Source organism: Ahaetulla prasina, chromosome 17 (genome assembly GCF_028640845.1).
Source record: "Ahaetulla prasina isolate Xishuangbanna chromosome 17, ASM2864084v1, whole genome shotgun sequence".
NCBI lineage: Eukaryota > Metazoa > Chordata > Lepidosauria > Squamata > Colubridae > Ahaetulla > Ahaetulla prasina.
The window spans coordinates 806461-818986 of NC_080555.1; the positions used below are offsets into that span (position 1 = coordinate 806461).

At 50.9% G+C, this 12526-nt stretch overlaps 3 protein-coding genes across 8 annotated transcripts; 1 reads left to right on the top strand and 2 right to left on the bottom strand.

Moving 5' to 3' along the window:
• Positions 1–262: 262 nt before the first annotated feature.
• LOC131186430 (cortexin-3-like) lies at positions 263–1448 on the top strand. Its single transcript, XM_058159993.1, has one exon. The coding sequence runs from the start codon at positions 910–912 to the stop codon at positions 1144–1146; it is 237 nt and encodes a 78-aa protein (XP_058015976.1). The 5' UTR covers positions 263–909; the 3' UTR covers positions 1147–1448.
• Positions 1449–1460: 12 nt separating this feature from the next.
• Positions 1461–7081, bottom strand: GABPB2 (GA binding protein transcription factor subunit beta 2). Of its 5 annotated transcripts, none has more exons than XM_058159976.1 (10): positions 6904–7079; positions 6136–6189; positions 5885–5992; positions 5506–5673; positions 5182–5376; positions 4792–5014; positions 4554–4667; positions 3876–4058; positions 3302–3465; positions 1461–2874 (listed from the first exon to the last, which is right to left on the bottom strand). In XM_058159976.1, exons 2-10 carry the CDS (start codon positions 6151–6153, stop codon positions 2608–2610), a joined length of 1440 nt encoding a protein of 479 aa, XP_058015959.1. In that variant the 5' UTR covers positions 6154–6189; positions 6904–7079; the 3' UTR covers positions 1461–2607. The 5 variants fall into 5 exon arrangements, with proteins under 5 accessions (XP_058015959.1, XP_058015961.1, XP_058015962.1 ...); XM_058159978.1 differs by having other exon boundaries at positions 5885–6024; XM_058159979.1 differs by having other exon boundaries at positions 4792–4942; positions 6904–7076.
• Positions 7082–8742: 1661 nt separating this feature from the next.
• On the bottom strand, positions 8743–11977 carry MLLT11 (MLLT11 transcription factor 7 cofactor). Of its 2 annotated transcripts, none has more exons than XM_058160422.1 (2): positions 11844–11977; positions 8743–9199 (listed from the first exon to the last, which is right to left on the bottom strand). In XM_058160422.1, exon 2 carries the CDS (start codon positions 9191–9193, stop codon positions 8915–8917), a length of 279 nt encoding a protein of 92 aa, XP_058016405.1. In that variant the 5' UTR covers positions 9194–9199; positions 11844–11977; the 3' UTR covers positions 8743–8914. The 2 variants fall into 2 exon arrangements, with proteins under 2 accessions (XP_058016405.1, XP_058016404.1); XM_058160421.1 differs by lacking the exon at positions 11844–11977 and adding an exon at positions 11381–11550.
• Between the last annotated feature and the right edge of the window lie 549 nt (positions 11978–12526).

Genomic DNA, 12526 nt, shown 5'->3' on the forward strand with positions numbered 1-12526 from the left:
CTGCCCCCACCCCCGGCAAAGAGGGGACCCCTGCCCTCCCCAGGACTCCCTCCCCAGCCCCAGTCCCAGCTGGGATGAATTCCTCTGCTCCCTGCCTTCGTATGCTGCTGTCCATCAGTGAGGAAGATGGAGGAAGCCTCCGGCAACGGCTTGTCTGCTAATCCCACCCAGCCTTGATTTCCCGGAACGGCTGGGCGAAGAAGGGGGCCGTCTACCTGGCTGGCGGCGAGCTTTCCTCCAGGTGAGACCTCTCCCTTTTCCAATTCCAGGGGGCTGAATTGGAGTGGCTGGCGCTCAAACAGTGCAGGTCGTAGGGTGGGATGGGAGCCTTTGATGGGAAGGGTCCCAAGTGGGCGACAGCTGTGGGGTTCCCCCCCTCCATGCCCCACCTGCCACCTCCCCCTTTCCCAGCCTTAAAAATCCCCTTCCTCTTGCAGTTCAGGGTTGCATTCTTAATACGTTCAGCCCTTCTGCAAAAGGGATGCTTTTAAATTTTAGAGCCCTGTTGCACGAGCTTTAAAATAAAGCACTTTACCCTGGAGAGAGGGCAGGGCAAGAAAGCAACCTGGGATGACCCCTCCCCAATTTCTCACCCTCTCGTTGGGCTGGGCATCAAAGCACCCAAAGCAGGAGCCCAGCCCCCAGTCTTGAGGTTCATCAGAGTTGCAACGAAAGGGCGTTTTTTACAAAAGGCTCCCAGGCCAGGGAATGACAGACCCCACCTTGCATCGATTTGTTAACATTTATTTCTTCAATTGATTTGCCAACCGTCTTGGCCATGGGCTCCTCTCTACTTTCTGGCTCTTCAGCAGCTGCATAGACCACCTACTGCTAACGGGGCCTTTCTCCCCCTTCCAGGTGGTGCTGCGGACACAGGCGGCCGCTCGCTCGCTGGGGGTGCCAGTCCTCATGGCCACCAGCCTGGGCAGCTCCCTGCCCGCCCTGGCCAGCGCCCTCCGACCCGACCCCACCCTCTCCCTGGAGCAGAAGGCGACCTTCCTCTTCGTCTTCTTCCTCTTCGTCTTCTTGGCGGTGCTGATTGTCCGCTGCTTCCGGATCCTCCTGGACCCCTACCGCAGCATGCCACCTCCCTCCACCTGGACCGATTACGTGGAGAAAGACACCTTGGACTACCGCCTGGCCTGAAGGCACCGGTGGAAATGGCTGGCCCGAGCCTGGATACGGCTGCCTCAGCGGAACCTCCACGCACGGGGGCAGTCTACCTGCTCGGGCCCGGCAGAGATGGGAGGTTCTGCCCATCCTGGTTTGAACTCGGGGCAAAGATTTTGTGGCTTAGAGAGGAACAAGAGGCAGGTAACGGTTGGCATCTGAATAGCCAGGCACGTGCCCGCCTCAAAGCAGGGCGAGAGGAGAGGGAGGCGCGCAGTTTGCAGAACGCATATTTTAAGCTCTAAAAGAACCTTTGCTTTTGCTAAACAAAACACCCCTGCACATAAAGCTATTTGAAAAGCAGAATTTATTGGACGTGTCTGGGAAATCTTTTTTACTGCCCTAAAAGAGGGAGCGACATTTTGTGGCCGGCAAGAGACGAGGGCATTGTGGGGAAAAGCACCCCGTGTGAATCCTGCCCCGTTAAGGACCCATAAGGCACAACTTTTCATTTGGAGACCCTTCTACCAAGGTGGGCAGAGGTCTCAAATAAAACAGGGCCCGTTTTCCACAGCGGCTGCCTTGTGACCTCAGACGCCCTCCCTCCCTCCCTGCTAGCACACTCACAATCCTAACTGGGCAGCCCCGGAAGTGTGCAAGGATCCCAGTTTGGACTCCAACTCCCAGAATCCCCCATGATTAAATCCACAGGTCTTAAAAGTTTAGCCCGTCCTTCTGCGCCCCTCTAGGCTGGGGTGGGTTCCTCAGATGTGGCTGCACCCCAATGCCCAGCCCTTCTTAACTCGGTCCACACACCAGTGGGAAGGCCACAAACGCCACATTCCTATAGGCAGCAAACAGGGTTTGTTGAAAAGTGTGTCCCGTCTCGCATAAATCTGGCTTAACGCAGCTCACGCTAACACAACTGCACGACGGCTTAAGCAGAAGGCGATTTCCACGCAGGGGGAGGTCCCTGAGACTGACTCCCTCGCTTTTGATGACCCCTTGCAATTTTGCAAGCTTTTTTTTAGGACTTTGGATAGATGTGTCATTTGGGTTCGGGGGGGGGGCTAGTGGAGCCCCCACTTCCTTCGAGCAACCTTCACCGCAAAGAATGTGGCATCTGGACAACATTTCTGGCTCTCTCTGAGCTGGCCGGATCCCTGCGGCTGCTCTTGGCTCTCAGCTGATCCAGGGGTCTTTCCCAGGGCCCACTCCCCTCTTCCTGCACCCCAGGATTGCCCCAAGACACGGGGCCTTTCCCAAGACAGCGCTTGCAAGCTGACCTTCCTAGGGGGACTTTTGACTTCCTTGGCTTGCCTTAAAGGCCTCTGTTGAAGAGAACAGAGACACCCGGGGGGGCTTCAAGCCCCCAGGAGGAGCCCATTAGGGGGTTGATGAGGGGCAGCCTCAAGAACCTTCTCCCACATTCCCCCATCTCAAGTTTTCCTGGGGCAAAACTTTTTTAACAAGTGCGGCAAAACAACAACCTGAGGGTTAGGAAGTGGCCGTCTGGGTGCCTGGGTCGGCCAGGAGCTGCCGCTGTCCCTGGGAGTTTCCCGTTTCTTCCGAAGACACCTTGACGGTGTCAGCCGCACCGAGCTCCTCCTGGGCAGCCCCTTCTCCCTGCTGGCTCATGGTTGCCAGCTTCTGCCGGTAGAGCTCAGCTTCCTGCTCCTTCTTCAGCAGCCGGCTTCGGTATTCTGCCGCTCGGTGACTGGCCTCCTGGAGCTGCTGTCGCAAAGCTTCTTTGGCGTGGCCGTCCTAGGAAAATGTCAGGACTTTTATCACGGGGGAGAGAAACATTCTTCAAAGAGAGAGGGAGCGTGCTGCAGAAACCTTTGAATTTCTGGTTTACGAAGGAAGGTGGCTTGCATCGACCACGGAGTGGGGCTGCGTGATACCTTAAGCTACGAATCCTGGTAAACAAACCTGAAAGGGCTGGATTTGCACCAGGGTGAAAGCCAGAAACAAACCGACTATAAGGGGTAGCTGAACTGCAACCAAGTCTCCTGAATCTCAAATTCACCTTTGGTGCCCTTTTGCTTCTCCAGCTTTGCGTATCGGACGACCTGGATTATCCGATGTACCAGCTGGGGATGATGGGAGCTGAGGTCCAGCACTTCTGGGAGGGCACCAATGCTGTGAGGACGGGTGTGAACATAGGTGTGCAAAGGGGAGTGGCTCTTACCTTCCTCCCTTCCTGCTCCTCTTCCTCCTCCTCCTTCCCATCCCCCGCTGGTTTCATTTTGACTTTCTTGGAGGGGGGCTTCTCTGCTTCGGCCACGTGGTTGTTCTCGCTCAGGGTCTTGAGGAGGGGTCCTTCTGCCTCCTGACCAGCAGGCACAATCAGAACTGAAAATTGAGGCAGGGGCAGAGGAGAAAAAGGAAGACATTAAAAGATGGAGTCAGTGGAGAAATTGAGTAGATCAGGGAGGGGCTGAATACAACGCAGGCAGATAAAATAGGTGGGAGAATTTTTTTTTTTTTTGATAAATTCCAGCCCTCCCTCTCAGACCTTGAGAAGGGCAGATGCAGAAGGTTGGCTGGCACCAAATTTTTTTAAAACAAAAAATAAAAGCCAGTGCCGAAAATAATTGTTAAGCATTAAAAACAATTTAAATTATTTTGGCCATCTTCCCAGCATTCAGCCTCAAACACCACAATTCCCATCAGCCCCAGGCTTATGGGTATGGCAGTCCAGACACCTGGGTATCCTGAATCAAGGAAGACTGTTTGGCAGGACTTCTCCAAAGGCTCTTTACCTTCCTGCTCCTTCTGCGCCATTACAATGAACCGCTGTCCTAGGTGAGTGGCTGGCACAGCCGCCTGGAGATGACCCAGAGGGACGCCCTCCGTCACGAGCGTGAGAACATGCTGGCCGCTACCGACCGCCTGCCGGGGAGAAGTATCGGCTGGTAGAGTTTCCACGATTTCTTCCGAGACAGCTGCAACGATGGAGGAAGGAGTCTTTAAACCAGTGTAAAAATCGAGATTCGAAAGAGTCCCCAAAATTAAGGCTCTGCTGCACTTTTCTAGACAATGGCAGGCTTCGCTTTTTAAAAAAAATAAATAAATAAAAACCGTCTTGATCTCCTGGTGGAAATAAAGCACAAGCAATTTGCAGGAAGGTGAAGGCCTGGCTTCTTCCCTCAATTAAGAAGGGAAAGTGCATTATTCTAAACCTTGTTTCTCAGCCCTGACAACTTTTAGAGGTGCGAACTTCAGGCTGGCTGGGGAATTCTGGGAGTTGAAGTCCACATGTCTTAAATTTTCTGAGGTTGGAAAACACTGCTCTAAAGATTTGACACTCTCCTTGTTTCAGACATGACTGCGAAATTTCTAAAAGGAAAAAAAGCATGTTATTAGTGTCGCCGTTGTCTAACTGCGACCCACACATGTCAACACTCTCTCTGCCAGCCTGATTGCCCCTTTGAACCCACCAGGAATTTGGTTGGCACTGGAAATGGGGCCAGAGGCCTCTGCAACGGCCGCCAGGGTAGCTAGAACAGAGGTGGTAGAGTCTAGAAACTGTCCCATGAAAACAATGGAATTTCCTAAACAGGAGAGAGACACAGAGTCAAAACATTAAAATGCTCCAGAAGGAGATGGCCCTCTTAACAAGGTGGACCCCTATCCCTGCCCCTTAGCAAGGGTTGGAGGGAGGAATCATGCTCCAACCTGAGGTTGCTTTGGTATCCACCGAAGAAACAATGCTGGCCAGGCTCAGCAGTTCTCCTGAAGCCAGAATGAAGGGCTGGGTCACCATCACGGAGCCTGGGACAACATGCGCCCTTTCGGGGTTAGCACTGACCGGATTCTGCATCGCTTCCTGAAGAAGAGAAAGCCTTTGGGGCTTCATGGAGCCAGGCCAAAAACCGCTCTTTGCTGCCAAAGCCAAAATCTGAGCAGAGATCCACAGTGGAAACGACTCAAATAAGTACCAGAGTCCAGTATCCTCTTGCGCCCTGCTCAATTAAAGCCAGGATCCCAAAAATTCAGCCCCAAATGACAACTAAACAATGAGCAGAAGGGACAATCAAAAGGCCCAAAGATGGGATTTCGGCCCACCTGCAGCAGCAACAAAGTTTCGGGATTTTTCTTCTCCAAAGCGATGTCGAAAGCAGACTTGCCAAATTTGCTGAAGGCATGGACGTCCGCCCCGCATTTGAGAAGCAGCTCAATAACGTCTCGATGGTTGTGTTCGGTGGCCCAGTGCAGAGCGGTCATCTTCAGCATGTCCTTGGCGTTCACGTTAGCACCGTTCTAGACAGGGAGGCACCGCCGGGGGGATCAGAACCATTTGGGGAGGGCGGAGAAAAGAAAGGCAGAAGCCTCGGCATGTTTACAAGAGTTACAAGGAAAAGCGGAAGGCCACGAGAAGCACCTGCTTACCCTGACCAGCAGCTCGACAATATGGCTGTGACCATCCGCAGCCGCCATATGGAGGGGCGTCCGGTCAACCTTGGTCCGAGCATCTCGACTGACTCCGGCCCGAAGCAGAACTTCGGCCGTTGAATAATGCCCGTGCTGAGCAGCGAGGTGAAGGGCCGATATTCCCAGCTGTTGGATGATTAAGCAGATTATTATCCTTGGTTGTCCTCTGGTTCTTTCGCCGAGCCCTGCAGAGTTTCTTCTTCTTTGTTTCCTTTTTCCATAGCGGAGGGCTCTGCTTGAGATAACCCTTTTCCATCTTATCTCCTGAAATGTATAATCCTACTGTCCCTGTCTGGCCTTCCTCCCCACCTTGCTGGCTTTTCCACCCTGGACGTACCCAGTCAGTGGTGAAGGGGGCTCCGTTGGCCATTAGCAGCCTGACTTCATCATCCTGGCCTTGGCGGGCCGCTTCCAGGAGCTTCTTCCCCAGGTCCATCAGTGACATCTTTATACAGGGGAACAGATAATTTCAAACATCTGGGGGGGGGGAGAGAAATCTCATTGGTTTGGACTGGGGTGGTGGGAGAGGAGGTCAATGGTGGGTCTGCGTGGCCCCTTGCCTCCCTTTTAGGGTCAAGCTTTACTCACAGGTGGAAAGAGGGCCATTGTGTTCCTCGCCTGGCGTCCTTCTCTCTGCAAAATCTTAACAAGAAAGACAAGTTCGGCTTTAACCTTTGGATATTGTGGCTGCTCCAACCCTGGAGGTTTTAATGGAAGATTGGACAGCCATTTGTCCGGAATGGGATAGAGTTTAGGACAGGGGTGTCCGGTCTTGACCACTTTAAGACTTGTGGACTTCAATTCCCAGAATTCCCCTGACAGCCATGCATGGCCAGGTGGTGAATTCTGGGAGTTGGAAGTCCACAAAGTCTTAAAGTGGCCAAGTTTGGACACTCCTGCAATAGGGTCTCCGGCTTGAGCAGGGGGTCGGACTAGATGACCTCCAAGGCCTCCCCTTCCAAGTCCTGTTATTCTGTTGATCTCAATCCAGGGGAATTAAGAGAAAGTAGCAAGGATCTGGTGTGAGCCTAGCCAAGGAATAGGGATCGGGGATGGGAGTTGTAGTCCTCATGGCCGTGCCCACTCTAAAGGGAGGCCCAGCCGGTCCTGGCACTGGGGATGATGGGAGCCGCAGTCTCTGTGGTTCTGCTGGTCGGTGGATGATGGGAAATGAAGTAGTCCAGGCGTGGGGACGAAAAGCTCTGGAGTCCAGGAGGAGGGGAGGACGGGCAGTGCAATCCAGGCACGTAGGGTAGGACAGGACCATGGGCGTTGTAGTCCAACCCTATTGGGGGGGTTTCTTTTCCTCCAGTCCAGACACCGTTAACACCCCCCCACACCCAGATTCAGACTCACCCTGGGAAGCAGCGGGGGGGGGGCTCCCCGTGTCCAGATCAGCCTGTTTCGGAAAGTTCTTCGCGCTCCGGAGGAAACGGCGATAAGAGGAGGCTGTTTTCAAACGGGACAAGCCGTTCCCCGAAACGGGAGGAAAAAATGGCACACCCGGAAGTATCTCTAATGGGGGAACCTTTAGGGTGTGACACACACAGCCTCGCTCTTCCGGCAGCGGAAAGGAAACCGCTTGGGCGCGGGTGGGGACGCTCTGCCCCTCCATCTCTCTATGGTAGGGCGAGGCCGACCGCGTCCTAACGCTCCCTGAATGGAGGCGCTCTCTCCCTCCGCATCTCCATGGTCAGGCGCCTCCTGTAGAATCACCAACAGTGCCCAGAATGGCATAAAAAATCTCCCATCTCCTTGATTGTGTGTGTTGATTATATGGGGAGCACAAACAGGGCTGGAAACCCAAAAACCATCATCCTGGATCCCCGCGTGCTTTGGGAACCCCTCCAATGAAGCCCCTTCCCCCCCCCCACCCCAAAGCGTTGTACTAGGAGTCCCATCTTCCCCAGCTGTGTGAACTGCAGCATTAGCAGAGATGCCCGCTGGCTATGAGCGTTTAATTCTAGAGTTTAATTCTAGGCTACTTCAGGACTGCCTGACATGCTCCCATCCTGGATGGCAGCCCTTCTGGTCATTCCTTCCTCCACTCCCACCCCCCAAAAAAGGCCAAGTGGACGCAACCCCTTCCAGTTGCAACACGCTGAAGATGCCACATGTGGAGGATATGAACCCATGGATGAGCCATGGTGACGCATGTGCTTGAGACCCCGGGACCTGTTTGCTCCCATGGAAAATCCACGCTTAGGACCGGATCAGAGGCCAGGGGCTGCTTCACAGTTGCCTCTTTCTGGTGGCCCTTTGGTTCTGGACCTGAGCCTGGTTTTAAAACAGGGCTGAATTTTGAGCGATCACTCAGAGAGGAATGGGTGTGTGTGAATCCTGCCCATTGACTTCCCCATCTCTGGAGAAGGAAATGAATAAAGCACTCCAATTCACCCCTGCACCCCAAGCTGGGACCGTTTCCAGAGCCTCTGGATACCCCTCAAGCAATTGGATCACCTGAACCAGATCCACCTTTTTTTAAAAAAAGCTTTTTCTCAATTCCTGATGTTTTAAGCTTCAGCCAGCATTGGGCTGTAGATACCCACATGTGCCGACTTGTGGGAGGAGGTGGGGCGTTGGGGGTGATACCTGACTAATCTTTGCTATCCTTCAGAGCTTGTGAAAAGCATACCAGACCTCCCCCTGCCATATTTTAATTGGACCTCTTTCTTTAACCCATAATGGACAGCCCTTTTTTCTTCTATGCACATCCCTCCAATTTTTAATTCCCTTTTTATCTGCCATTTCCTTCCTTTTCCAGGAAAAATTAGGGAAGGTTCTACAAAACGAACAACCCCCCAGCTCAAATAAATCTCTCAGTTTGGGATTATTTTAACGCAAAACTTGTGTTTTTCCTGCTGGCAGGAGATTTTCGGTCAAAGGAAAATAATAATAATAATAATAATAATAATAATAATAATAATAATAATAATAATAATAATAATAATAATAATAATAATAATAATATGCATGGGCCAAATCTTTGCAGGACGGATTTGGGCACAAAGCTGCCAGTTGCTAACCCCAGTGGCTGATCAGTCCCACGCGGACAGGAAGATGGATTTTTATTTTTTTATTTTTTAACAATTCCTTCTCCTAGTCCTCCTGTGGACCCTGGCAGATCTGGGGTATATGGGGGGTGGGGGAGAGAGAGAGAGACAGTATTTTAGCAAATACACTCATACCAACGTGAACAGTTCACTTTTCATTTATGGCAAATGATTCGGAGACATCAGCTCGTGGAAGCGCGAACACGGCACAGAGGAACCACAGAGAAGTTTGGGGAGGGAGGAAGCACCACCAGAAAAGATGCAATTGGGGGTGTAATAAAAAAAATGTGTGGCTTCCGCCAGGCCGCTGGACTTCAGATGAGGTCGAAATCTACAGGGCTGATGCGTGCAATGGGGGCTCTCCAGAAGTTGAAGCTGCTGAAGGGGAGCAGGGCGCTTTCCACGTCTTCCGGGTCCCCCAGGCTCGGCTTCTGGGTCTTCTGCTCGGACGCGAGGCTGCCGTAGCCTCGTTTGGGCTTGAAGAGGGCGAGGTCGGCCAGTCCCAGGCACTCCAGTTCGGAAAGATCCAGTTCAGGGATGGGCATTCTCCAGTAAAGGAAGGAATCATACTGGGAGTTCACGGTGTCCCTCATTTCTTCCTTGGGGGAGGAAAGAGGCGACATGATGGTTTTAAAAAGCTTTTGAGATTTGAATGGTAATAGAGGTGGTCCTCAACTTACGACCACAGTTCGGGCACAGCTGAGCCCAAAGTTTATGTTGCTCAGTGAGGCAGTTGTTAGGCGAGCTTTGCCCCGTTTTACAACCCTCTCTTGCCAAGGTTCTTAAGTGAATCACTGCAGTTCTTAAAAGTGAGTCACGCGGTTGTTAAGTGGTTTTGCTTGTCAGAAGGTAGGCAAAAGAAGGACCCTGGGACCGTCTTAAATACGAGTCAGTTTGCCAAGCGTCTGAATTTTGTTCGCACGACCATGGAGACTATTGCCTTATACACTGTAAGCCGCCCTGAGTCTTCGGAGAAGGGCGGGGTATAAATGTAAACAACAACAACAACAACAACAACATGGGGAAGGGGCCACAGTCGTGCGAAAAAGGGTCATTAAATGGTTGTAACTTCGAATGGTCACTAAATGAACTGTTGTAAGCTTGACTGTTTGTATACATTCCTGAATTGTGAGTTGCCCAGAGTCCTCTGCTCTCCTCATCTTTTCCACCCACTTCCTTGTATGAATTGCTTTGCAAGGCAGGTCTCTTTTCAGGGGTCCCTCCTGTTGGCTCGGTGGAAGATTTTTCTGCAATAATTATTCCTCTCTTCCCTTGCGTGCATCCCCCCAGATACAGGCCTGTTTCTTTGGGGTGGCTGATTTGCCAGCCTGGTTCCCTTCTGGGCCCCCTTCCCAGGGGACCCACTCTGCCGCCATCTCCGCCCCCTCCTTCTTCCTTTCCTCCACAAAACCCTTTTAAAATGCCCAGCCATCCTCTGGGCCTTAATGAAGACTTTTCCAAGCCAATCCGGGCTGGGTTTATTTTACCCAGGATGGCCAGGCTGTGAACGAGGAGCTTGGTGGCGCATATGAAATTACTCAGACATCTGTCTTCCTTTAAATATAGCATCTTCAGCAGACTGTACGGAAGGAGATATATTTGCATCTCTCTATTTGTGTTCTGGAAACATTTTTGGAGAATTATTTTACCCCTCCCGGCAGTAGAGAGATAGCTGAATGACTTGGCATTATTAGAAAGGAAGGCGTGTGCCCACCCTAATAAACAGAAAAGAGACAGGGAGTGGTTACAATTATAAATCCCCTCTCTCTTGGGGGTAGGTGGGGCTGAATTCCCCCCACTGATTTTAGAGAGAGAGAGAAAAAAAGGCAAGGCGTCTGTTAAAAGGACTGAGGTTTGGGCTTTAAAAAGATGTATAAAGGGGCTCCATCAGATTTATTTACGCTCCAGCTCTCTGAAATTGACAAGATGGAAGAAACTGGCATTTTTTTTTAAAAAAATGGAATCCTTGAAACATTATAGTATATAAAGTGTGTGACATAATACAGCTTTACAAGGGCTTCAGCTAAAAGGTTGCTAAGAAATAGGAAAATGAAATGAAATTATATATTGTGTCAGGGTTTTCTGGATCTATAAAACTTAGGAAGGAAGATAGATAGATAGATAGACAGATAGATAGATAGATAGATAGATAGATAGATAGATAGATAGATAGATAGATAGATAGATAGATAGACAGACAGACAGACAGACAGACAGACAGAGAGACAGAGAGACAGAGAGGAGAGAGTGAGAACGATAGAGAAATATGATAGAGAGATAGAAATAGAGAGAGATAGATGATAGATGATGATAGCGAGGGAGAGATGAGAGAGAGAGAGAGAGAGAGAGAGATAGATATAAAGTTAGAGATAAAGATAGAGATAAAGATAGATAGCACCATGTACTGGTGTAATATAATACAATACAATATTCAATATTATATCATATAAAATCACATGAGGCCACGGTTTGCTGGCTGGAAATAACCTAGAAAAAATATCTAATATAGCATTGTCTGTTCACTTACAGCAATACCACAGTACACCAAGATTTCCTGCCACAGAAATGAGTGTAACCCACCCTCAAGTATCTATGTGGTTCGATAAAATACCTTATCCCATTCCCCAGATGCGGGGCGGGGGGCGGGGGGGGGCTTTGGAGCAGCTCAACCCTTGTAAGGTGGAATAGATGAATCCTAAGGATGCAACGGGCTCGCTCTGCCCTCCCTCCAGGCATCTAACTTAACCTTTGGGGTGCTTTCAGTGTCTCCCCAGTCTTACCTCCTCCTCAGCAGGATTCGGGGAAGAGATCTGATCTGTCTGCCTGCCTCTTCAGAAGATGCTCCTTGGCTACCAGGGAAGCTGCGTCTGGCTGCCTTGGGCTGGGCAGGGAGGTGGGGGCTGCCAGGCGTGTCTGTCTCCCCTCCTTTCTTGCTGCAATGCAGCCCCTCCTGGAAAGAGATTTCACTGGCGGTGGGTCCTCCCCCCACACCGTCCACCCAGCCAATGAATCTGCTAGAAGGGCTATTTCCAAGGAAGGAAGAAAAGCAGCGATGGGGAGCTGGAGGGGGGGGCATGGGGAGGGCTTGGAGGGGAGGGATGTTTTGCACGGGAGGGGCGGGTGTGTGTGTGAGGTCTCTAGGGAAGGAGGCATTGATTGCCTTGGCTTCCGAGAAAGAGAGTAGGGGGAGGTGGGGAGAAAGGGTGGTGGGCAGCTGGTTTGCCCTCTCCCACAAAGGCTCACCTGCCAATCTGAGACGCTCCTGGTTCTTCCAATGAAAAAATTAGCCTGTGGAACTCCCGGCTATCCAGTGTGCTGAATTCAATAGCTTTGGGGTGGCGGTGGGGGGGTTACTCAACTCACTTCACAACCGTCTCTGAACAGAAACGTGGCCGTAATACGAGGCCCCTGGGAGTCCCCTGACTGGTGGGGCTGATTCGGTTCCTAAAAATGTGTTGTGACAGACACCACAAGTCCTTCGGCCAAGTTGGTGTCATCCCTGCTTTGAGGCCGGGCTGAATAACAGAGCTGGAGGGGACCCTGGAGGTAATCTAGTCCAACTCCCTGCTCAAGCGGGAAACCCAACTCTCAGACAAAGGGCTGTCCAGTCTTTTCTTAAAAACCTCCACATCATTAAGTGTTGCACCTTAAGGTATCTTTTCTTTTATGTACACTGGGAGCATATGCAACAAAGACAAATTCCTTGTGTGTCCAATCACACTTGGCCAATAAAAAATTCTATTCTATTCTATTCTATTCTATTCTATTCTATTCTATTCTATTCTGGAATGGAGTAAAGTAGAATAGAATAGAATAGAATAGAATAGAATAGAATAGAACAGAATAGAATATTGATTCTTGACAAATGTATCTTTTCTTTTATGTACACTGAGAGCCTATGAAGCAAAGACAAATTCCTTGTGTGT

Bases quoted from the DNA above. Each gene is read 5' to 3' on its own strand.
- GABPB2 (XM_058159976.1), bottom strand. The intron at 5,015-5,181 runs GTGGGCCGAAAT...ATCTCTGCTCAG, and splicing joins AAACTTTGTTGCTGCTGCAG to ATTTTGGCTTTGGCAGCAAA. The intron at 2,875-3,301 runs GTAAGAGCCACT...ACATTTTCCTAG, and splicing joins AGGAGCAGGAAGGGAGGAAG to GACGGCCACGCCAAAGAAGC.
- MLLT11 (XM_058160422.1), bottom strand. From the start codon at position 9,193: ATGAGGGACACCGTGAACTCCCAGTATGATTCCTTCCTTTACTGGAGA.
- LOC131186430 (XM_058159993.1), top strand. From the start codon at position 910: ATGGCCACCAGCCTGGGCAGCTCCCTGCCCGCCCTGGCCAGCGCCCTC.